The sequence below is a fragment of the Nasonia vitripennis genome, chromosome 5, assembly GCF_009193385.2.
Source record: "Nasonia vitripennis strain AsymCx chromosome 5, Nvit_psr_1.1, whole genome shotgun sequence".
In the NCBI taxonomy this organism is placed as follows: domain Eukaryota; kingdom Metazoa; phylum Arthropoda; class Insecta; order Hymenoptera; family Pteromalidae; genus Nasonia; species Nasonia vitripennis.
In genome coordinates, this window is record NC_045761.1 from 17,554,392 (window position 1) to 17,580,482 (window position 26,091).

The window sequence follows — 26,091 nt, forward strand, 5'->3', positions numbered from 1 at the left end:
CGACGAACTATACCTCCCTCGAATCCCAAGTGGCAGAAACTCGGATTTCTCAGCCGGAGAATATAGGGATAAAGCCGCGAGAGAGAGTAGAGGCTGTATGGCCGCGGGCGAAAAAAAGGGAAAAGAGAGCGAAAATTGAAATGACGAATGGCGGGACATGATCCCGGCGGTTAATAAGCAATAAAAATGGGATCAGCTCTCGCGACTACTTCCGCACTCGGAGTTCAAAGGTTATAGCTCGGAGGAGCGAGAGAGCGAGAGAGCGAGAGAGAGAGAGAGAGAGAGAGAGAGAGAGAGAGAGAGAGACGGATAGCGCGCGGGAATAGGAAGTTCACGTTCAATTTCATTCCCTCAGAGAGAGAGAGAGAGAGAGAGAGAGAGAGAGAGAGAGAGAGAGAGAGAGAGAGAGAGAGAGAGAGAGTGAGAAATTTATGCAAATTATTCGCCCGCTGCGCCATTTGAATGCAGCCGTATCCCTCCCTGCGCGCTGCGCCCAATTCACGCGATTATCCGATTTCCCGGCGAAGAAGCGTGCGCGGGCGGCGGAGAAAATGACGAAAGAGAGGTGAATCAAAGTCGGGATTTAATAGGAATTTGATAGCGCCGCAACGCTCCGGTCATTATTGTTAAACAAGCTCGTGCGCCCTGCCAGCTGACTCTTTGGCGCGACAACGACGCCGCGAGAATGAAGGACTAATTATGCGCTTATATGCTCGTATAGACTATCCGGTGTGCTCCCCCCGAGAGTTACGCGCGAGTTAATTCAGCAACCAGCTAGCTGTCCAAGCGTCGGATTTTGCATAGATTTTTCGAGCACGTTTACGTTGCGAGCGTTGCCGGGATTGCTCGGCGCTCTGTATGTAACTGTTATACGGCTAATTTCAAGCTTGTACTGTGTACACGGTATTATTATTTTCGCAGAGGTAATTTGCCCACTGTATTCGGTATACTAATTTCGGATTACACCGATGCGGCTCCGCGTGAGTGATTTACATCGCCGAATGAAAACCGAATTCGTAATCGGACTTCGCTTGAATAATCGAAGGGATGATTTTGACTTCGATGATAACGCGCGCGCGTGCGCGTAATATTTCGCGAGTTTCTATTTTTCTCTTATATATTGTGACGCTAATCTCTCTCAGCGTCGAACAATAATTTCCCATTTCATTTCTCATCTTCTGTCGCGTGATATACAGATAATGGGGCGGAGCGGCGCTTTAATTCTTTTTATGATAGCCATGTGTCAACTGTCCTCAAATTGAGATTTATCAAGGCAACGACGGTGGCAGCTGCTGCAGCCGCACGATGCGGTCAATGGTTATTACAATGGATTAGCATAAAATCAAAAAATGATGCCCCATTATTTCTCGTCTAAGGCGTATAATTAAATCTCTATGAAAATTCATGCGGTTGTATTCGCTCGTGAACGATGATAATGAAACTGCCCTACATGTAGGGAGGTGTTGCAAATTCGACTACAATCAGTGATAATAATAACAATAATAATTTATTCGCGTGCCGATGAACACACACACACGCGCGCGCACACACACACACACACCCACACATATATATATATACACACGCGGCGACCGCTTTATTAATCCTGCGACTGAGAATTAGCATTGATTGATGAGCCATTGTTTGTAGTCCATTTAGCTTGCTTGATATTTTAAATCGTTAATTGTGTACCCGGCTCTGCGGTAATCGATGCTGTTCCAACTTTAAGCAACACTTTTGCGTGAACATAGACGTCGAAATCTCGGTTACATCGAATTTCATCCATTGTGAATGACGGCCACATGTCGCATCGTCATTATGTTCGCGCACATGAAGCACAACAGGCCGAATTGAGAAACCGAGTGATTGTCAAACGTGATTGATCCGATATCGAGGCATAAACGTCCGGTTATGATACTAAATATACACGCTCAACCCTTCATTATCGGTTATCCATGCAACGCACAAAAGCGAGTCGATAAAAGCGCGATAAATTTAAATCTGAAAGCTGCGCGTCGAGTAAATTATAAAACAGTCTTGAAAATCCAGCCGCTCGTTACGTTGCATGCGCGCGGTAAACAAATTCAAGTCCGCTGAAATTCACTAATCCACCTTCCTCCCTCCGAGCGAATTGTCCCTAACGACAAAACAAAGCTCGCCGCAGTCTCTATACGTCTCCTTAAAAACCAAATCCTCCCGACTGCAAACGTCGCGGCGCGCGAGCAAGCCGGTGTGCCGCAATAGGAGGTTAATTGAGATTACAAAGCGTGTTCGCGTCGAGCCATCTCCTTAATTAGCCTGCGGCGAACGACATCGCGATGGAATCCTAATCAGCCTCCGCATAAGTGCGACATGTTTCCCGGTATACCACGAGGCGAGTCCTCGGCAAACAAGTCACATTTGAGAATTCCTGAGACGGTGGAAATAAAAGCACACAGCCCACGCGAAACATCAACAAACCAGACGGACCAAACCTTACCTGAGTGGCGAGCTCGCGAAAAATCAGCGGGTCCTAGGCGTAACCAGAGCAGCCGTGGCCAGCTGGAGAAGGGCACGTCAACCCTTTCATCGGTGCTCGGGCGCAGAGTCACGTCGTCCGTGCGGGCTTGCAGCAGCTGCACAGCGCAGAGCGAGACAGAGTGAGAGAGAGAGAGAGAGAGAGAAGAATATCACGCGGGAGGCTCACAAAGCCACCCTCTCCGTTAGAGGGTGCGCGAACGACTGAGGCGGCAGCCAGCGCGCGCGTGTGTGTAGGCGGCTGCTGCTGCTGCCGCCGCCGACACCGCACCGGGTGGGGGATGGAAAAGGGGCCAACGTTAGAGAAAGAGGGTAGGGGGATGGACGCTCGCGCGGAGACGATGGACAGTGCAAACGAGTTGCAGTATACACACGCAGTGTGTCCGGGAGAAAACTCGCGCAGGAGCGTAGTAGGGGAAAATCGTTAAGAACGAGTCTTAAATAGAGTTATTAACCCCTCGAGCCTATACGTATACGCTATGTAGACCGGGGTCTACGGCCGCGAGCGCGCTCTCTTCGTGCGTGCGGGTACTTTATTTGAATGGGAGATACGGGTGCGCTCTCTCTCTCTCTCTCTCTCTCTCTCTCTCTCTCTCACTGCTGTCTTATTGTTTTTTATGTGCAGGGAGGGGAAACGTTTAATGGGAGCACTGGGATTTCGCGGTAATTTGAATTTTCGCGCCTCTCGAGTGCTCTGCTTATTATACGTTGAACGATTTCGTGATTTACTCGACTGGAGTCCTTCGTTGCGGGGTGTGAATGGGGACGTGAAAATGTCTCGGAGAATTACATAACGGAGGAGGAGGAGGAGGCGGAGAGGCACGGGGAGAATAGTTTCCCGCGAGTAGACTGACCTTACACACTTTATAGATCAATGGCCTAGTATGCGTCTAGACGCAATGCAGCTTCGAGTGCACGTACACTTGGGCTAAATGTGATTTAAGGATATAATGAACGATGGCTTTTCAGGATTATGAATAGGAGCTGCTGCTGTCTGAGCGCGTACGTATGACATTTTCAAGATTTCTTAAAGGAGAATGACTGACACATATTCATTATATTATTCAATAGTATTAAAAAATATATTCGAATTTCTTTATTACTTATTATGCATGATATGCACAATTATAGCATGAGTGTCCGAGCAGCAGGCCAAACAAGGCTGTTTCAGCATTGGTGGCACACTACTATATCTAGACTCGACGCGTACATTGTTATGAGGAAAATGAGTAAGTGCCTAAGCGCCATCTACATTCACCCGCCACAGACACAAAGAGTTCAGGCGGTGACGAAAGGACCAGTCCGAAACTACTTTGTTTTGGCAATAGGGAACAGACATGAATTTTTAAAACCTTTTTTAAAATAAAGTTAAGAATAAATCTTACACAAAAGTACAAAAGTTACGATTTTTACTGCAATATTTGTTAAGTAATATGGTTTTGAAAATTTGGTTTGCTAATGATACGTTTAAACGATTGAGGGCTCACGTGATCAATATGGCGGCGCGAAGGATGAAAATATGTATAGATGTATAAGCGCATGTAAACGTTCATACATAAAATAACCTTATTGTTTTCTCAAAAATCATAATAGAATTGAGAGATAATGCTTCAAAATGTACTCAAATGTCCGTACGTTAGGTTAGGTCTTTATCCTTTGAGTCGCCATATTGAAGAGCTGCCGTTTTAAAAAAACTCAAACATATGAATTTTTAATTAATAATATTAGGGTCCAGAGGTACTAAATCAGCAAAAAATTGATACATAACGTATTCTCATGCTAATTTCTACTATATATAAGTAATTATATGTATATAGCAAAAGCATGTCTGTTCCCTATTGATATATCTAGTGGTCCACGCGTACGTATGTACATTAAAATTAAGTTTATAATTTAGACTCGCCATAGAGTTTTCAAAATAAATATGTTACATAAAACTTTTAAAATAAAGCTTGCAAATGAAAAACCGAGTCTGTAATGCCGTAATGTTAAGTTTAATGAATCGTTCTACCGAAAGAAAAATTCGATCGGACTTTCTGTTTTTCTAGAAGTTCGGAAATACAAAATACCCCGTGGCGGATTTGCGAAGCTTTTGGGGCGACATCCCCTTAAGCGGGGAGAAAATTGTTTTTCATGATACGTGCACGAAAAAGGCCACTTTTCATGCATGTAAAATGAATGGAACATCAAGTTTTTCTTAGCAGCGGGAAAAAATTAGTTCCTTGGGAGGAACAGACTTCCTCCCAAGGGAGTAGTTTTTTCCTCACTCTGCAGCCTATACGATGGATGTGTGTGTCTATATAAGTATTTTCAAAATCTTCAAAATTTTCAAAATTTTCAGAATTTTTAAAATTTTCAAAATATTCAAAATTATTACTAATTAGCACATTCAAGCCGAATATAGATATGAGTGGCAGCGCTTTTCCCTCGATGCAGAAAATATTCCCTTCAGCGACGAGATCGCCGGTATCTAAATCGTTCAGAAGAATATTTTTAGAATGTTCTTCCTGTGGAAACAAGTAAACTGTATTTGCTTTTAAAAAATGACTAAAAGCGCTTGAGTGTCAAGCTTTGAGAATTTTCATTAAATCCCGTAAAGAGGTACAACAACCATGCACTTGATGATTAAAACATAGTTAACCTAGCTGCAGAATGGCAATAACAGAAACTTTTCATAAAGCCATTACCATCGCATAGCAAGCGACTCCGATGGTCGCATCCAGAAATTCAAATCGAGCTCATCAAACTTTTTAATATTTCACAGTCAAAGTACATACGCGCTAAAGCGAAGGAGAGAAATAGAGAGAGAGAGAGAGAGAGAGAGAGAGAGAGAGAGAGAGAGAGAGTCGGGTGCTATAATCCAATAATTATCCACTTCGCTTCACCGGCGAACTCGTCGATACACAGCGATATTCGGTGCAACGGCAGCGGCTGAAAAAATCTCAAAACTTTTCCGCGATTTCCGCTGAAACTTTTGAAATTATTCTCTCCGCGAACCCCGTCATGAGAAAAAAGGAGGAATTTCCAGATAGTCAGCTCCGCGATATGTATATACACCAGCCGCAAGCCCAATGGGAGAAAGAGCGAAAGATAAACGCATCGAGTCGCCGGGCAAATGTATATATATATATATATATATATATATATATTAGTTAGAGGAAAAAGAACGAGGCCGGCTCTCGCTTATACTTTCCAGATGTAAAGGAGAGAGGAGGGAAAAGTTGGCGCGGACGGCAAAGGTAAACAGAGAGAAAGAGATAGAGCCGCCGCGCGGCGATGCCGACGATGATAATGCAAAGAGTCGAAGAGCAGCTCGCGCGCTTCGGAAAGAAACGAGAATGAATCGCGCTCGGGCGAGCAAAGCTCTTTCTCTCTCTTCCTCTCTTCTACGAGCGGAGAAAACAAAAAGGATCGTTCGCGGGGAGAAGTGCAAGTGCGTGCGATAAAAAACCATTAATAGAGTGCTCCGGAAAGATTCGCGACGGAAAAGAGAGTCAAGCGAGGGATGATATTTTTCTCCTCTCTTTTTTTCGCTTTAGTCGAGTGCAATCTGCGGGAGATACTCGAGAGAGTTAGATTGTTTTTTCGCGTGCGACTGCTGCTCGGAGACGCGAGATTCGAGGGAGAGATTTTTGACTTAGCGATTTCAGATAAAAAGTTGAACGAGCTGCAGCGCTTTGATTCTCGCGACGGGATTTCAGATTTCGCTGTTTTTAAACTTTGTAATCATTTTACGTCGGCGAAGCGAATGTCGCTGATGACCGGGTCGTGTGTGGCGGCGGAGACTGCGACGGTTTAGTAAATAGACGTTTAATCGGATTCTACCGACGAAACCCGCTGCGACGAGTGAATAGAGTTACCGGATCAAGCCGTATATGCGTACGGATTGATGAAAGTTTGGAGTGATTACGCGCTGAATGGAATGGAACAAAATGGCTCGATATACGTTAAATGCATGCGTCTGAAATAATGATTACAAATTTTGCGATAATACACGTCCGGAAATGTCTGTATCTACTCAATCAAGCTGCATAAATAACCTACTTTACTTTATCAACCGCGTAACGATGAACGACCGATAAAACTGCTTCCATCTATCTTCTTGTGTTTATGCATTTTCGTGCAAAACATTCCAATAAACTGGTCGGATAGCGCGATTCATAAAGATTCTTGAAGCATAAATAAAACGAAGACAGCGATACACACGAGAGGGATGACGCGCAGTTGGAAATCAAGCAAATGACCTGCATTTAAAAATAAACTGAATTATTTGCAACTGCAGCTGCAACATTTCAAACCAGTCACGTCGACAATAAAACTTCCCGTTACTGAAACTTCCAATACCGAATTATCGATTACGTGCAGCAGAGCGCGCGCAGTTCGCGTATATAAGTTGAATCTATAGCCCGGCGGGAAAAATAAATTTTGAATAATCCCGGTGAAACGCATCGCGAAGCGCGCTTTTCCACATATTTTCTCTAAGGTTGTTTTCGCTCCTAATGCACCCAAATTCGAAATGAATATCCCGCGAAATCTATATATTATACGCGTGTCTTCGTTCGCAACACAAACGCGGTTTATCTGGGCGTTTCACGCTTCGCAGAGGATTGCCAATTCAAGCAGATCGAAAGCTACGCAGTAACATAATTAGCTCGATCTCGTGTATGTGTGCATCAGCTGAGTAGATATTAGACCACGGCATACAGCGTTTGCGACCGAATGGCTAAGCGAAAATTCGTGTGCCAGCATATGGTGCCAGCTAGTTAAGTTGACCAAGGCATTCAGGTCAGCGAATTAGAGGATGTCGCAGCGACGAGTTAAAAATTCAGCGATGAAGATTTCCAACGATTAAATAATTGTTTGATCCAGTTGACTTAGCAAGCTTCATAGTGAAAAAAGTCCAAGCCTCTATATCATTTTCCAGCATACACATGACTTGCTTACGCGGTGTATCCCTGTAGAAAGGCCTCTCGCTCTCCATCGTAACAAAACTGAACAACCACGGAAAAGGATCTAACCCACTCGAGGCATACGTTTTCCTGCGCGCACATCTCTCACTTGTGCAAAGATGAAAAATCGAAAACGTGAGAGCGACCCAATAAAACGGACCGATATTCCCAATACACTCTTCCCTCCTCGAGAGCAGCGCAAGCAGCAGCGCAGCAGTCGAAGAAGGGAGAACTCATCTTTGCTTCTCTCGTCCTTGAGACGCATAGCTATATATCTATACACGTACTCGCACACACGCGCGCGGGAGCACAAGTGCCGGCAGGACGAGAGGGAGTAAATTTCTGGGGCTAAACTTTCGACAGCGCGAAAACAGGGGCGCCGGCGTCATAACGTCGCGTCAGCCTGGCACCAACGACGACGCTGCTGATGCTGCAGCGCAGAATACGCCGCTGATTGATCAAATGTAATCGAATCCGTGAGCTAGTCGCGCGGAGTTGAACGGATTTCGCGAAAATTTTTAGTACGCTTTACAGGCCGAAAGGATGAATTGATTTTTTCGCAGAGTTTTGTTGTAATTAGAGCAGAATTGTTGGGAGACTTTGAAAGGAAGAGATGGGTTATTTTGTTCGGTTTTTCGCGACGTATTTGTTTCCAGAATGTTGCGGTGATGCTGCCGCCAGTGAATGAATATAATTTGATTCGCGTTTTTCAGAGTGTATAGCTTCGCTATAGGCTTTCTATAAACTTTTTAAAATCAATATACCCCTAGAGGGGCATTTTTCAAACAAAAATGTACGTTTCGTAGTAACAGTGGAACCGTTATTTATTAGTTCGTTTTTGAAACTTTTGAGTGGCAGGATTTTTGTCGTTAAAAGTTTATATATTACAAATATTAATACAGTAAATACATGTATATGCACATTTAAAAATCCGCATCACAATTTTTTGCCCAGACGTTGTAGAATCGATGTACTGAAGTAGCAATTTGTTATAATGTAATTATATCACATTTCAACGTGAAATCATATAATTTGATTATGCTAACAGAATTCTGTACAACGTTTAAAACTGCGAATCTTGTTAGTTGTTGGTATAAAATACGATAACTTTTTTAGAAAAATATTGACATCCGAGTTTTTCATGAAATCTTGTATCACTAATAATTATATTATAAATGAATTATTTTTCTATCACGAAAATTCAAAATTGAACATCAAATTCAATATTTACAGTGACTGCTTTTATAATAAATTTACAAATCTTATCACTTATTAATATCATGTATTGTTCTAATCTATGTGATTTGCGCATTTTCGTAAAATATAAAAAGTTGATTCCCTTAAAAAGTTTCATAGATACTACCACTGTATATATATTTACAAAAAGTAACAATTCTCATAAAATCCTCTTTGTAACCTGTCAGTTAATAATACTATATAGTACAGTAAACGCACTAAAAAAATGTTGTATATAAAGTCATTTCCGCAATATATTTATAAAGCACTTTCTTAATGCTTTTTTCGCTTCTTCTTAATCCAGAGCAATGATTTTCCAATCAGTATCACAATCTTGCTAACAGTAGTCTTGCTTTAGTTTGGAGCGCAATATCTTTCCTGACGGGTTCTTCGGCAGAGTGTCAATAAATTGAACTCCTCCTGTAATTAAACGAAAAACAAAATTAATCAATTTAATTCTATGTAACACAGAATTCATTCGATTTTGATAGATTTATTGTTACTCACCCCTGAGCTCCTTAAACTCTGAAACCTTACCCTTGATAAAGTTCTGAATCTCTTCTGGTTTGGTTTCCCCTTTATTCTTTAATACAACAAAAGCTTTAGGAACTTCACCGGCTCTCTCATCGGGTATTCCAATAACGCCAGCCTCTTCGACATTTGGATGTGTCCTTAAAAGGGCTTCAAGCTCGGCTGGGGCAACCTGAAGAAAAACAAACGAATTTTAAAAAATTCTCAAAGTGCCAAGTCAACGGATTATGCAGATTCATTGTAACTCACTTGATAACCTTTGACTTTGATAAGCTCCTTGAGTCTGTCGGTAATGTAGAAATCTAAATCGTCATCATAGTAGGCAATATCGCCGGTAAGTAGCCAACCATCGACAATCGTTTCCTCTGTTGCCTTCTGATTTTTCAGATAACCCTTCATTATGTGTGGTCCACGAATCCACAATTCGCCGGTCTGTCCTGGCGAATGTACATCTTTTTTCGTGATTGGGTCCACTAGACGCGCCTCGCTGCCACAAACTGGTTTCCCAATGCTCGAGAACTTGACCCCGGATTTTTCAAAAAGCGCCACAGGAGACGATTCCGTCAAACCGTATCCTAAAATTTTCAAAAATTTTTATTTATAAATTAAACCATAATTTTCGTGGCAAAAAATAGAAAAACGCTGACCTTGAGCAAATTGAGTCTTCGATCGATCGACGTTAAATTTATCGTAAAATTTATCGACATCAGTTTTAGATAGAGGTGCTGCCCCACTGGTGATGCTTGTAACATTTTCAAGGTGCTTCCTTGTAACATGTTTCGAGGCTGACAGGAATAAAACAATGGGTGGTACCAGCATCAACACAGATACCTGCGAAGTTACAAAATACTTTTTAATAGTACGTTCTGAAGTTAATCAAAAAGTCATTCATGGCTAGTATGATCACCTTATTTTCGTCCAAAACTTTTATGTACGACTCTGGAGTGAATTTCGGTAGAGTGATGAGTCTACTGCCGATTGAGAGCCTTGAAAGCATAATAGTGCTCATTCCGTATATGTGATACATTGGAAGGACAACAGGAACAATTTCCTGGGAAGATCCTGAAAATAAAATCCATCAATATTCATTCAAATTTACAATACTTATCAGAAAAAAGAAAATCAGTGTATTAATTTGCATATTTCTTTTAAAACAAACTAACACAACGTTCGAATCGCTAAAAAAAATGCATATCATTGTTGTGATAAAACTCTATCGTTCACTACTTCATCGAACGTATCATTATCTCCAATATCGCTGAATCACAGTTGTTATCACGCAAATATACTTAAAAAGTTAATGAGGAACCTACGATCAGCTTTCTACAGATAAGTGTCTTTCAAATGAATGGCCTTGACACAAGCTGTAAAATCTACCAATTCGTCATTATTGCGATAAAATGGCGAATGATCTTCTTACAATTTAATTAAACACATTATCCGACACCTAATAATCTGTATTCTTTGCTTTTGATTTTTTATATTTACAATGAATTCCTACGAATAAAATTAATTGTCATAACGTATTACCATCAGCCTTTATCATCATATGTTTATCTACTGTATTTTTGACCATTTCCACATTCGAGACGATATTCCTGTGCGTTAACATGACGCCCTTGGGTAGACCAGTCGTGCCGCTCGAATAAGGCAAAATTGCAACGTCATCTAACGACCACTGACGATCGGGTAGAGGAGCCAATGTTTTTCCTTTCGTGATTAGATCCTTTGTACAGAGGTTTAATTAGTCGATTTAACAAATGTCATTGTTTTAACGCACCTCCGATTTTAATTTAAATCTCGAGCAGTCGGACTAATTGAAATTCTTTGTATTCACCTCGAATGGAATAACGCCATCTGGAATCGGTTTTGTGTGATCATTAACAACGATAACTCTGCCTCCAGGTATGCTCTTATTTACTGCAGTTATAACGGTCGACGATATCTCTGCTGCAGTGATAACAGCCTTCGTGCCAGACGAAATCAACTGTCTGGCAATTTCATCTGCAAATCAAAGTACATTTTCATAATACTGAGAATCATTACGTAAAAAGAACATCGCCTACTGTCATCTTCATAACAAAGCTTCAAAGAAATCAAATCGTCGTAACGCATTATCGTGCACTGCTGAATGAAAATGTTTTCATTTCCGATGTGACCTATAACACCGCGCGCATTTCTTCGTAGCTTATCGTGACTAAAACTGATAAAACGGCTGTAACGATAAAAAAGCCACTTGAACTATGTACCTACCGGCAGTGTAAATAGGATTAACCGTTGTGATAACGATTCCAGCCTCCAAACATCCGAGGAAAGCAATAGCGGTTTCTGGTAAGTTTGGGAGTATGAGAGCTACCACTTCACCGGGCTTGACGCCTATGTCAAGCAAACTTCTTGCCACGTAATTCGCGTAATCGCGAGCCTGGGCATAAGTGTACTTTCTGTTCGTCACGCCGCATTGCTGTTTGGATTAAAAATGTTAAGTAATGAAGACGAGAAAAGCTTGCAAATGATTTGCATAGTAAAAGGTGACTGTTACGATGTAGAAAGAAAAATATGTGCATACACAAAGCTTCGAGTACTCCCAGGATGTTGAAAATTTAAATTGATCGGCACAATTCTAAGTTCGAATATGTTGAGAATCGAGTAATTTTTTAGTACCTTCAACTGTCAATCTCGTTAATTCAATGAAAAAATCTTCGATACCAAAAGAATTTTACTATACTAACAAGATATCACGTTATTAGCATTTCGCGATAAGATGCTAATAAAGCGTCTGAGCTTGCATTTTAAAGGAAGGATCGAACCTAACCATAGTATACTAGCCGCGATTAATTTTTCTCTCCATACATCAACAACGCAATATCAACTGTAATGTATGCTAGCAAGGCTTCTGATTATCTCTCAAGACATATACTTACATTTGTAAACGCTTTACTTACCAGTGCAACCATATTAGAATAATCCTGCAAAGATTCCCACACGTAGTCCGATATTCTCATTTCTGGATAAGTTAGCTGACCGTAAGGTGACGGTATAATCTTCTCACCGTTTGTTCCTTCGACGACCTTTGCCTGGGCCGCATTTGACATGCATCTCGACTGTATCTTGATGACATTGGGAGTCACAACTTCGAGTTTTATCGCCGTGCGAAGCGCTCGTCGCATTATCGCGTTCATGGCTGTTTCTATTATCTCAAAATTTTATTTTGATCTAACCAGCTATTTAGTTGGAATTGCTGACCTGGAAATTTTGTAATTTGTTAGAATATGAATGAAAGACAGTACAAAATAAATATTTATATGTCAGCTCTTGTGGGTATGTATCACTCAGCATTTAAAACAGCTAGTTATTCAATGGATAGAAATAAATAACAAAGAGACTGTTATGAAAACGAAAAAATAAAAAATACAATCTACCATTTTTCAAAGTGTCAAAGTCATTAGAACAGTAGTACACGCGTAAGTCAACAATACTATAATAACAAATTGGCGATTAGAAATTCGTTGACGCATCGCTTATCAGCTAGAATAATTATGACAGTTTTAACCGATTATTCGTTTTGCGATTATTTTATATTGAATGTTTAAGATCTGCATACGTTAAACGGTTTCGCTACGCGACTCCATTAATAATATTTGAAATGCACATGAAAAAACAGTGAGTATTTTCACAATCTAATGATAAGCATAAATGTGCTAATTGTCGTAAGCTGTAGTAGTCAAGAAATTCTTTTTAAACGTCAAACTTTAAAGTAAAAGATTATTTTACATTTAATTTAAAAACATATTTTCCACGCACTGCGTAAAAAGTACAAATAAACACATTCGTCGATCCTCCACAATTAGAATATCAACGGAAAAAAATCATGACTTCCTTATACGTGGTGCCCTATATACTCAACCACAACATATACAAAGAACCCTAACCTTAAAAAACCGAGCGCCGGAATTCGCTGGAGATTGTATGAGCGTTGCTAAAGCGCAGTGCTAAAAAAAGATCTTCAACTAATCCGGCTTGGTCAGCGCGTATCACTTAATTCTCGAGGCATCCAACACCGGCATATATGCACCTCCACAATTGTAAAGTTTCAGCGAAGCGTTTCATAATCGAACAACAATAACAGAGCAATAACGACGGAAAGCGATTCGCTCGAACGACAGGCGCAGTAAAAATTCGAATACGGCGTAAACCGCCTTTCGCCCTACGTACCAGCGATATAATTGTCGTGCAGAAAAAGCAACAAGAGAAAGAATGCAGATAAGTACCGAATATTAGAGTGTCGACAGGCCAGTCGATGTGCGAAGCGCGATCTCTGTCTACTTCGGCGACGGACTGACGACTGCGCGCCAACTACACGACGCTCGATAACTATAGCATGTACACTGCGAGGGAATATAAAGAACGTTACAGCATGAGAGCCGAAGAGTGTATATATAGATATATCTGGAATGCATGTGTGCGTTCTCGGGGTCGAGAGCAAACCGAAATGACGATATGAGCGCGCTAATTCTTTTTTATTTTAGACGGCAGTAGCAGCCGAGACACGATGATGCTGTCTTTTCGCGAGATACGCGAATCGCTACTCTGTTTGAATACGGATGCGATATCATTTTTTCTAAGATATAATTGACGCTGTTTGTTATCTCAATGCAATGGAATTTTGTTGGATCAATGCCATTTAGCGCTGAGATTTTGCGCTATACTTAAATAACAGTTCAAAGTATTCGCGGATTTTCTTTAGTGTAACGTGTCTTGCAAATTTGTACGTTTACTTCTTGAATCGCTAAAGACGCTATCGTAACTTCATGTTATCTCTTCTGTTATCTATGTAGTCGAAACTAAGCTGGGATAGGTGAATGTAGAGTTATTATTAGTTTTTGAAATATTCTATTTGTTTTTCGCCGCTTGAAGTGGTTCTAGAAGCGTGAACTTTAATTACATAGATTATGTTCATCATTATATGTTGATGGAGTTATTGATTATCTTCAAAGCAATTAATTATATTTGCTTGGCTAAATTTTGATTACATAATTTGATAAAGGTCCTTTCTAAATGGATGGCAAAAATATGTATATTTTTTTTCAATTGATAAATAATCAACATCACTAAAACTACTAAGAGTAACATTTACAAACTGCATCGAATAGTAAATCTAAGTAACTAATCGCATGACATTGATGCTGATCTTCCTATTATTAATAATCATCGTCCGTTTTGCGTGATCTTGAACTCGGTAGTTTCATATCTACGATCATATTCTTACTTTTCCCAGATGGATTGTAATTTACGTTAATGGTCGTGTTGCCGTCATTGTAGCTCCAGGATATTGCTTTATCGCTGGACAATATATGTTGCGGTATCAAATTGCCAAGTTCAGAAAGCACAGACAACGGTTTTATCGGAATGACCTTTGGCACTATGGGTATGCCTAAACTAGGCGGTAGACCGATTGGCGGGAAACCAGGAATCTTCGGTATCCACGGCAGGTGTGGTAGAAAGCTTGCTATTGGGTTGAATCGCTTACCGCGAGCATTTCGCTTGGGCGCTCTTCTCCGAGCTGGAAATGTATTTTTAGTGAAATTATGAAATTTTATCAATTGCAAATTTAAGCAATTGTTCATTATAACATTGAAATGAGATGTCTTCTCACATTCTGAACGTTTGGTCTTTTTTGAATGGCGCTTTTTGTGTTTTTTGCCTAAAGACCGTCTGGAATCTTTGAAAAAAGCATTAGTCATAGCTGGAAGTGCAGACAAAAAATCAATGTTTTTGTAACTTACTGCTGAATCCCAATGGCTCTGTCTTGTAACTACGAATTTGTACTTTTGGAAAATGAATGCATGCCATCGTACCTATCAAATTTAATGATAAGTTCAATTTTTAAAATCAAATACAACTACAAACCTCCAATAAATTACCATTTTGTCCATCGTCGTAATATGTAATTTTCTTTTGTATACGATATTGCTCTGCCGAATTTGAATCAATATGCAGAATAATAAATAGTACGCAAAGACTGACAATCACTATTCGATAGGTTGCCATTTTACCACCAAATGCTTGCCTATACAATTAAATGATATATTCATACTTTATTTTATAATAATATTTTTTAATTTTATCGAGATTTTTCTTCTACAAAACCATTTATTATAAAGTGTTACAAACGTGAAAAGAAATAGCTTTTAAGTTAAAAGTTTACAGCGAATATCAAAAGGAAAAATTATGGTTGTAAAAAATAAAATATATGGTGTTCATGGTGTTAAACCTTATCGATAAAATATAAATCGAAAGCCTTACTTACGGTCTGACTTATATAAAAATAAAGTGTGAAGGGGGCAATAACGTGGAACATCTGAAGTGCCGATACGGAGAAACTGTGCGATAAAGTTTCCAATGTGCGCATAATGTCGTGATTAACATGTTTGATCGTCATTAAAGTCACAAACGAATTGAAAATTAATAAGCGCGTCATAAGCTTTCATTGTAAATAATTGACAGTCTAACAATACTCCATTTCATTGGAATAATTATTAGAATCGAGAGCATTCAAACAAGTATATTTTTACGTGCACGATTTTATTTTATCGATTGAATTGAAATAGTTTTACAAATCACGAAATAAAACTTTGCTTTACATTTTGAATTGCAAGCGTTTCGCTTTTGATGTCGTTATTTCGAAGTTTGCTCATTTAATGAGTTAAGCCAATTTATCTGAATAAGATAAAAATGATCTGTAGATTGTCGTGCAGTTGTAGTTTTAGCATGAACGGCTCAACCAGGCCCAACAAGGCACTTCTGGCATAGGTGTTACATCCCTATGGTTATATTCTGCGCCCAGATTGTGATGAGGGAAAAATAAAAGTTCCTAAACGCCATCTACTTTTGCTAGCCAGAGACTGATTGAAAGTCTTAAAGTTCAAGCGATGTGACAGAGCCAGTCCACAACTGTTATGTTTTACAGCTATTTCGGCCACGGCTGCTCCCGTATGCCCGCACGCTGCTAGCCTGCCGGCTCTTTGTTCTCTGTGCACATTGCCAAATTTTTGATGAGAGGAATACTTAAACGATATTTCATCTTAAAAACGTCATAAATTTTTTATTCCCACCATACCTGTAAAGGTCACTGGCTTGGAATTACCTGTCTTTCCAATTTGAATACACTGCGTGTAAAAAGTATCTGTAGCAATTCAATAAATAGGGCTTCTCAAGATGAATCATCGATAAACATCATCTACGATTTCTTCAGTGCACATACTTCGATAGATAACAAACAAATATTGCACAGTATGAACAAATTTATTTACAAAGAAAATATCTTGGACAAATTTAAAACTCTGATCTCAAGGCAGTTTTCTCTCGGTTAAAACTTAAAAATCAGATTTTAATAAAATTTGGAGCATTCCAAATGTAATTTTTAGGATGACTCATCGGTTGAATTCTTGATAACGTAGAGTAACTAGGAAGGTAGGTATTAATATTTTTGTTTACGTTATTTTGACAAGCCTTTTGCAAATATCCCATTGGGTCAAAGTTAAAAAATGTATTGAAACTTTAAGTGGTACAGTTAACCTCAAAAAGTAAGTCAAACTAGCTTCCTTGTGAAGGTTAGCTTTGATCATTAGAGCAAAGAGAATAATTGGATAAATAAATTTATTCACGACAATTCACGCGGCTTTATTAACATGCTCCACGTGGTAAATTAACAAAATCATATTTAAAAAAGCTCTCATTTAAACCATTACCGAGAGATCTCTAGTAAAAAAAACATTTCTAAAGCTCGCGTCCTATTTTGAGCCTCAACCATATGAAAAATTCATCAACTAGCACATTACACCCTATATATAAATCGTGCACCTGGCGTACAAAGTTTACTACTATGCGAACCCTCCCACACCGTAGCTCTCACATCCCTGACTGGCATTTGGTGCATCGGCCTGGCGCGCATGTCGCCCACGTGCTGCACTGGCTCGCATCGCACTCGCGCGCGCGCGCGCGCGCGCGTACGGTAGTGGCTCTCGAATGAGCGCCGCGACGCTGCAGTCAACCCTTATATTGATCCCAGACGGCGGTGGCGCTTTACGCAGAGATTGCCGCTACTGCTGCACAAGAGCAGCCGCGTGCACGCAGGTGTGTTTCTTGCAGCTGTGCTGGTACTGCTGCTGCACTTCGCGGGTGGACTCGTCTGAGGCGAGATCGCGCTGGTCGCCCTCTCCGCTGTTGACCAGCTTTTGGAAAAAGAGAGACAGATTTTTCGTGGACAGACACGCGAATTTTTCCTCTTTTTTGTAGGTAGTGCTTTGTTTTTTTAACGGGGTCGCCGGAACAGGGACTTTTTCATTCATAGTTACTTCTCTTTTTTCAATTCTCGGCGATGCAGAGGAAGATTGCGCTCGGTTTGGCCTATATACACACACACACCTTGGCTCTTAGAGGCTTAGGGCAATGGCAGCTTGAGAACCAGGTAAGATGCTTTTGAGATGTTTTCATTAATTTTATTTAACGGATTATGATTTTTTACTTTTAACGAAGGCGTAGATGCTTCGATGTAACTGCGATGATGCGTTATTACATAATTTTGAAAACTATTGAATATGGTACGTGATATATAAAGTATTTTGATAAAACCGTGGCATTGATTTTATTCATTTCGAATTTAATTCAAGGGAAGCTAACAAATAATTTTAGTTGCGATAGCATTGTTGGCATAGAATGGTTTGTTGTGCGACCTCGTGTCGAAATTCAAAATTGAAGAGCAGCTGGATGATACTTTTTTATGGAAATTTGCCAAGATGTAAATAAGCCAGTTTGTTTTAGTGAATTTTACAAGTTCAATAATTTTGTGTTGCTTATATTTTCGTTTACATATCGTAAGCTCTTTTGAGAAAAGTTATGAATTCTAAACTAAGGTACCTTCGCAATGTATACCCACATTTTGCACGGGCAATTGAACTGCTTACGGTTGACAAGGGCGTCAATTGTCATTTTTATGGTGTTGAATATATTAACGTCTAGCTTTAGTAGAAGTAAACTTCGCGTTTCGTGTTTAAATATAGATGGAGTAAGAAACATTTACAGATTCATATGCATTGTACATTTTTAAAAATTCATTTTTTCAATTTTAGCAGAATAATAGTGAATAATATTTAGCAAAACTCTGGAATTTTTACAACAACGTAATAACTCTTATTTTCTTATGCACAGGAAACAAATAAATTATGTGACAATGTAGAACTAGAAAATCAAGTACCGTAGACAATTACAAGTTTATTGAACGTCCTACATTTTACGAATCGAGAAATGTTACGAATCAGATCAACACATTGATTCTGTCAACGACATCTTTACATTTTAAAAGGTAAATATTGAGATCATCAGCGTATACATGAACTAAAACACAACTCCTTTATTTGACATTGACAGAGTAAAAAGTGCGTAACTTTTTCTTTAATTAAATAACGTGGTTAATTCAATTGTAATCCGTGAGCAGGTATAAAGGGCAAGTAAACCACGTCTCTTTTTTCAGTCTTTTTTTTATACTTCAATTCTATACTAGTGGTGCATGTTTTTTTTCACGTTTATATAAATCACATTTTTCAATATTTCCGCGAGATATTATCAATTAGTTTTGGCGCTTATAATTAGATAGATATTATGTTCATACTTCAAAATCTAATGCAATGTAGAATGTACTGCTCATCATTAGAAACCGTACGCACACGTACTTTTAAATTCGTAAACATATGAGTAATTAGTTTGAAGAATGTCAACTTTTCAATAAATTATAAATAGTCAGTCGACACAATGTATATTTATATTACAAATTTCTTAAGCAAGCTTTGAACAAATATCTTCGAGGTGCAAATAATTAGATTTAATATTTTTTACGAGTAGATAACGCAAAGACTGCACAGATTCGCCACCGATGATCAGTATGATCACTTTGCGAAGGTGAGATCCCACCCGAGCAGTTAATAGTGATAAACAATGGCACCGCACTATGTCACTACGGGTGAGTAACGATTTATATCTGCTATCGTTTTTTTCTCCCTCTTTCTCTCGGTTATGTCGACTTCCGGCTTGGTTTTTGTGTGCAAGCTATACATTTCAAAAGCCCTTGGCTCGAACGTCCCGTTAAATTCAGTTATTTGAGTAATATTTTTTGAATACCCCCTTTTTGATTCAATGGACATTCGAACAATAGAAATTTTTGTATAATCTTTAGTGCAGCTCGTACATATGTGAATTTACTGTTCTCTATATAGTTTAGCTCTATATAGCGAATAATCATGATTAATCATCAATGTTTTCATTTTTCTGTTCATAGTATTTCGTTTTCATTTATGTTATATAAGTAACGTATCATTGTTAAATAAAGAAATTATTTATTATGACATGCCTGGATGGTAAGTGGCCAAATGAGACAGTAGTTAGCCAATTAGCTATAGCATTTGCAATTGATTATCACTCACAGTAGATATTAGGAAAAATCATAATCGCTGAAAGTAACGTCCCCTTTTTCCAGTGATAACGGTGCTCGCTACAATAATCAGTGTCTGTAACGCTGAATGTCAGAGTGAGTATAAGCAATCGCTTCATCAGCGTTCTTCAAAAAGGGCTATAAAATATTCTGCATGCTCTCTGCTCATTAGTCGATCTCATGTAGATATGTGGAACTGAGAATCATTACTTACGAACGAATTGTGCATGACGAAATTGGTATCTACTTTTAAGAAAAAAACCTCAATTACAAAATTGTTTACAAAATAAGATTGTTTATGCGATTTTTTTCCTGAGTATTCGATTAATTTTGCATGAATTTTCAGCCAATTAGAGTCGATCTCGAAGTTTCAAGTGTGTTCTATCGAAAGAGTCTTAGGACACAATAGGCGTTCGATCATATTAAAATTACGTAAGCTTTTGAATGTGCTTAACTCGAAGTCCTTCGAAGCCTGAAAACTGCGACGCACACTGCCGCTGAGCAAGCAATGATAAATCACGCTCAGTTTAATTTTAAAGCCCACTATTAATCGAAAATTTGACGATGGCACTTAATAATACGAATTTCCATACGTTTTGCCAGCGAGATCCGTATACTGCTACGAATGCGACTCCTGGACGGATCTGCGATGCAAAGATCCGTTCAACTACACGGCCCTCCCGAGAGATCAGCCGCCGCTCATGACTTGCAACGGCTGCTGCGTAAAAATGGTTCGAAACGCTAAATCACGTAAGTTACAACGATGCGGTCCATTCGATTGAACATTGAACAAACCAAACAAGGGGAACAAGGTCATTGACATATTTGCTTATATCTATCAATTTTTGGTTGAATTGTTGCTGCAGTGATGAAAGGCCATTCGCGTTGTATACCTGCGATCGTTGAAATTTTAATAACCCGTTTTAATAATAGTTCCGAACTGAGATACTTTCCATCCGTGAATCAATAACGAGCACAATGGCGCGTTTCATAATATCCCGTTAAACTCGTTTATCTTCGCTTCTATTCGAAAGCTCCTTTTGTAGAACCGGCGTGAGATCGCTCTTACTCGCGTAAAATATTACTGTAATCTCGAAAATATTACCAGCGAAGAGGACAGATGAAAAAATTCGTTTCGAAGGACGCCCCGATCCTATGGAGCTTTTAGTCAGGTACATTCGCTTTTAATCATCTCTCGGAATGAAGAGGAAATAAAACTACAAGAAGTATAAGTTCGTCTCATCAAAATTCAAATTACCTCGCGCACGCGTGCACGCGAATGGTTTTTCGTTATCAAGCGAAAAGGCAACCATGAGCCAGCATCGACACCAATAAAAAGAGCAACTAGAGCACAAGCGTGCACCAAAGCAAACGAACAGAAATAGAGCAAAAAAAGAAAAGAATATTAAAAGAAAACAAAGGCAATCGACATGTCGACGTCACGTTGTAACGGCAAACTGTTGTATTGATTTTCACAGCCTACGAGAGCGTCCGGAGAACGTGCACGTCGCAACTGCAGATAAACTTATTCATGGTGGACCACGTGTGCATGATGGAAAGTACCGGCACTGGTCACATGTGCTTCTGTGAGGAAGATATGTGCAATCGTGTGTCCTCCTCCCTGCTCGCCAATCCTCTGCTTCCCTGTATCCTGGCGGCGATCCTCGCTCTCGACTCCGTCCTCCGTAAAAACCCAGGCTTGCTTTGTAGCTCGCTGTGATGAATATCGTTATGGCAAAACTCTATATCTCTTTTCAAAGTCAGTCTTCTTCAGTAGAACAACAGCAAAACTCTTTCATTATAGTTTTGAAAAAAAAAAAATACTTCAAGTAGTTACAAGCAACAACAACATCAACTATATACCAGTTATGCGGTATCTTCATCACCATCAAATGGGAGAACGATCGAGATGGCACGTTTCAAAGCGACAACAAAAGACTTTAACTGCAATTTGTGATATTTAAACTTCCGATCATACGGTCTTCCGCAATTCGGTCAACTGTATCCGATGCGTGGTCCATCTCGACGTTGCTCTTATTCGTGTTATTATTTTAAAATATAGTCTGTAAAGTTGATTTGATTGAAAATCGTCGATCTAAGATCTCTTCGCATTTAATGTGTAACACACTAAGCTCGAAGAGACTCTTGGATTGTTTGCGACAACGATTTTTCCTTGCTTGCCGAGGAAAGCAGGTAGTTTGAGATCGACGAAGGAAACGAAGATCAGTGTAATTAGCGTAATCTTCGTCGACTTCAAACTACCGCCAACTTAGTTTCATCTACACACTCTTGATCGATTCACGTATACTCGGAGTATTTGTTTACGGTATTCACTGCGACATACTACACCTATACTTCAACCATGGCAGAAGCTCGAGAGACTCATTAGACACACTGTTTCTTTTCGAACACAGTATAATTTAGAAAATACAGACACATAAACATACAAAAACCGAGATACTGCATCGTATGAGGCAGACGAGTAATGGGCTTGAAAAGCGTTTACTTTTTCACGTGGCATGTGTAATAACTATGGCATGCCCACAAAAGTTAACCGAACAAGAGTACCGAGCGAATGTGTCATTTCTTTCTTCCATGTATGAGTAGCATCGTAATTTAGAGAAGCACTTCGATCGACTGATCTCGTGTTGCTGTGAACATAGAGTATTAAACGAAGGTACCTTGATAACTTAGACAATAAGTCAGACAGCATAAAACGGACTTTGTGTGGGGTATTGCAATAGCAAGAGATGGTTGAAAACGTCGATGGATCCGAGGTCGAAGTGTCTTCGGTTGTGCGAATGAGATGCTACTGTAGTGAAGCACGGTCGCACTGTACCACATGTTGCGTAGATATAGTGATTTATTTTTAGACTAAACGAAAACAAACAAATGAGTATTATCATACACCGAACGAATTGAACGATGCATTGAGTTTTTTAAGTATATTCACGATAGAGAAAATTACTGTCGGAATGATTTTCGCTTTCCATTGTCTTCCTCGTTGTCAGCAATGCTTTCGTTGACCATATGGTTTCGCTATTTTTCTCTATAAGATATACTTATAATACTGAGAAAAATATCGATGTAAATAATATCTATGTTTTTAGACAATATGGTGTTTCCATTGCATGCCGGTGCTGGTCACCTGTTTATTCTTTGAAATTCTTTTCGTCTCCCGTAACTTATACTTTACTTAAGATTTACCTTCTACACGAGAATGTAAGCGTTGTATGTTGATAACTTTTTACAATTGAATCGCGTAGTTTTTTAAAAAAGTGACAATTCCATGAAAGTCGTATATACATTTACGTGATTCTTCAAGTATCCCCCTATAAGTGTTAATTAATATTATACGCAATACAACATGATATAAAAGTTTCTTGTCTCACACGACAGCATGATGGCATGAAGTAGTAGATGTTTACAAACCTATTGCAAGTAGTGTATCCAAACGCGATGGCTTGTTTACCACCGCCAACGCGCGAGTCGAGAGTAAAAATAAAATAGATTGCCTTAAACGACACCGTTCATTTTCAACTTGAACTATTAAAATCTATGCTTTAATTAAAATCTTTTGGAAGCGATTCAACGAGAGACACGTCGGTCACGTGCGCAGTAAACAAGCTATTCGCAATGAAACAAAAAAGTGAACCTACCTTCCACCCTGCTGACAAACAAAAAACGAAATAAATAAAGGCACTCTGCGAGCCTTCAATTTGAGCCCGGAGGGCCCCTGTGTATTGCGCAGGGGCCGCGAAAGGTCAAGCTGAACGCTCTTATCCTCACAGAAAGGCTTACCACACTGGAGCCTTTTGCCAAATAAATGTCGCTGCAGCGCGATGTTTCCTTGGCAGGCCATGCGGCTCGTGTCGCGTCATTTGTTCATTGTAGCACGCGCGGCTGTGAGGCCACACTCGTTATGTATATCTTTTATTTTCATTTTTAATTTATCCTTATATACAATTAGGCTGATTATCTCTTTGTGTTTTGTAGTTGTTAAGGTATACACATATATTTATTGTTTGTACCATAAGAACATTATCTTTGATTTTTATACATTTCACTTTTGATTACTAGCTGAGTTACGGATATTGTATAAATATAGCTGCAACAGTTTCGAGCTACGAAGATTATATTGTAGATCATACGTGATTATACCGTAGTTCTTAAGTCAATGATTTTGATGTATCATTTGTTGAGTAGTTTTAATATATGAAATTCAATTGATTGGATAATATTTAATCGTGTGATATGTGCCTTCGATTATTCTGTTACGAGTGGTTGATTATTGTGGGACTGAACGGTGAATGAATGACCTGACGCAGAACATGCAAAAATCGAGCTTGGACAAAGCAATAAGAAAATTTTGATGAGTTTTATTTTTGTCAAGAAAACGTTGTTGAATTTGGAATTTTCTTGAATTTTCGCATCGAAACTGCATGATTAATTAATTGCAATCAGTACAGTAACTTTTTTACACGCTTACGTATATTTAAGTATTTATATTTACGTATGAAATTAGCCAGGATATTTTATGTAACGAGAAAAAATTATTATGGTGGAATTTACAAAATTCATTGTGGAGGATCATTATTTGAATCTCTGCTTGACTATTTTTTAGGAATTTAAAATGTATTTTGAACGTAATTTCATTCCTGTCAATAATTCAATGTAAGTTTCTTCATTCCAGCGGAATTCAAAATTTTGTGCTTATCGGAACAGTTATTTGTGTATTATATTACAAGATCTCTTTTTTTACTTACTTTTTCTCACGTATTGATTTCCTCTTATTCACCTACCCATGTAAATTAATATAACTTAGATGTGAAAAAATGTAATGTACAGTTCAATCTCTTAAAAATAATTGTTATCACATATTTATTTGATGTTCGATCCTCTTGCACAAAACTTACTCTGATCTTTTGACAGGCAAATCGGACGAGGGATAATGATGCGCAAGATAAATAATTATTTTTTCTCAAATTACGACTTTGCGCTTCTCTATGATTTCGACTTTAATTGTCAAGCTGTGTGGCCTCGCAGCCGTAAAAATCCACGTGCCATGTGAGGTACTATCGCAAAAAGTTTTCTACACGTTATGTCGCCAGAACAGAATCCCTCCAAGTTGACAGCCAACAGCAAGAAGCTTCTTATTGTTATATTATACATGAACGAATTATCAATTGTGTAAGCATATGTATTACCTTAAATGACATGTTTTTACCTTTCGATTTTGAATGTATAATCATATATTATATACTTTATGTTGCACCCGCAATCAGTGTTAAACCGCTGGAAAGACATAGATATCTAGACAAATTATCAAATACATGAAAGATATATACTCGGCAGCGTTATACAGTCGACAACGTAAGCTTTCGTTTGTCCATTGTATATCCGAAAAGAACGAAAAATATCGCACACCCTTATACCTATTCGAATTATGTATCTAACTATATATCCAGTACTTTTCCCTTGAAAGGCACTGAAAACATTTTTTACAAACCCGAACACTTTACAATTGCACTTTTGGCCCCGCCCTTTTTTCAACGATATATGCAATTGTATAACTCTAAATGGCGTTGCATCGATTTGTTATTTTATCGAGACAGCGTTTGCAAGTTTTAAGCTAAATGATATGCGATGTAAAAATGCAAAAAGCATTTTCAGCGTTAATTGCGCTTGGAATTCTTAAATCGAAAATTCAAATAACTATCGTAATATATGCATAATTGTATGAAAAAAAAAAATTTTATCAGCAATCGTGCACATGCATAGAAAAGAAAAAGTATAGATACATATTTCATCATGCAATATATACCAGGTGTAAATTTTTCAACGAAACTTTTTTTTTAATCACGCGATAATATACACAAATTTGTAAAAAAACGAAGATTAAAACAATGTAAAACTCAAATAACGCAATTAATTCATATGGAGAGTCAGATAAATATTGCAATAATTTGGCTTATGCTATAACTAAAGTTCGAATAAATAACATTTTTAGAACATTCACGATATTGTTCCCTTTAGGAATCATAGAGACTGTTAGACATATCGACTTCTTCACGCATCGACATATGCTTTACCGTCACCTAATGACAACGTTAATCAGATTGCTGAAGATATAATTTAATTGTACTTGTAAGCGAACATAACAATTTTTTATGAAAGTTAATATATATATATATATATATATATATATATATATATATATATATATATATATATATATATATATATATTGAACAGTATCACTCACAATTGCCTCATTAGTAATTCCATTGAAAATAATAGAAAAAAGAAGTATAATAAAAATATTATATGCAAAGAACGAATACTGTCGTTGGACTAAGCAAAGATTGTAAAAAG

General features: G+C 38.6%; 3 protein-coding genes and 1 long non-coding RNA gene across 6 annotated transcripts in view; 1 reads left to right on the forward strand and 3 right to left on the reverse strand.

Annotated features, from left to right (window-relative positions):
• The window catches only part of LOC100678098, a 134,886-nt gene extending 132,123 nt beyond the window's left edge, over window positions 1–2,763 (reverse strand). Inside the window, exon 1 of the mRNA XM_003424663.5 lies at window positions 2,480–2,763. The gene's annotated coding sequence lies outside the window, so the exon portion shown is untranslated. The remainder of the gene's footprint in view (window positions 1–2,479) is intronic.
• A 5,509-nt stretch (window positions 2,764–8,272) lies between these two features.
• Window positions 8,273–13,656, reverse strand: LOC100119395 (4-coumarate--CoA ligase 1). 3 transcript variants are annotated; one of them, XM_016986226.3, is made up of 10 exons: window positions 13,502–13,656; window positions 12,176–12,476; window positions 11,487–11,694; window positions 11,071–11,237; window positions 10,764–10,959; window positions 10,141–10,295; window positions 9,881–10,064; window positions 9,483–9,808; window positions 9,210–9,405; window positions 8,273–9,122 (listed from the first exon to the last, which is right to left on the reverse strand). In XM_016986226.3, exons 2-10 carry the CDS (start codon window positions 12,410–12,412, stop codon window positions 9,040–9,042), a joined length of 1,752 nt encoding a protein of 583 aa, XP_016841715.1. In that variant the 5' UTR covers window positions 12,413–12,476; window positions 13,502–13,656; the 3' UTR covers window positions 8,273–9,039. The 3 variants fall into 3 exon arrangements, with proteins under 3 accessions (XP_016841715.1, XP_031788586.1, XP_016841716.1); XM_031932726.2 differs by having other exon boundaries at window positions 13,163–13,622; XM_016986227.3 differs by having other exon boundaries at window positions 13,446–13,601.
• A 1,339-nt stretch (window positions 13,657–14,995) lies between these two features.
• On the reverse strand, window positions 14,996–17,258 carry LOC100678162. The gene is made up of 4 exons (XR_004344999.1): window positions 16,351–17,258; window positions 15,541–16,262; window positions 15,155–15,300; window positions 14,996–15,088 (listed from the first exon to the last, which is right to left on the reverse strand). It is a non-coding gene; the product is annotated as an uncharacterized LOC100678162 (long non-coding RNA).
• A 24-nt stretch (window positions 17,259–17,282) lies between these two features.
• On the forward strand, window positions 17,283–25,732 carry LOC100678369 (protein quiver). Its single transcript, XM_008204179.4, is given in 8 exon segments — window positions 17,283–17,528; window positions 17,617–17,700; window positions 18,441–18,594; window positions 19,131–19,248; window positions 19,762–19,812; window positions 20,320–20,466; window positions 21,195–21,412; window positions 21,414–25,732. Coding segments are annotated over 5 exon segments (708 nt in total). The 5' UTR covers window positions 17,283–17,528; window positions 17,617–17,700; window positions 18,441–18,594; window positions 19,131–19,223; the 3' UTR covers window positions 21,681–25,732.
• Window positions 25,733–26,091: the final 359 nt, after the last annotated feature.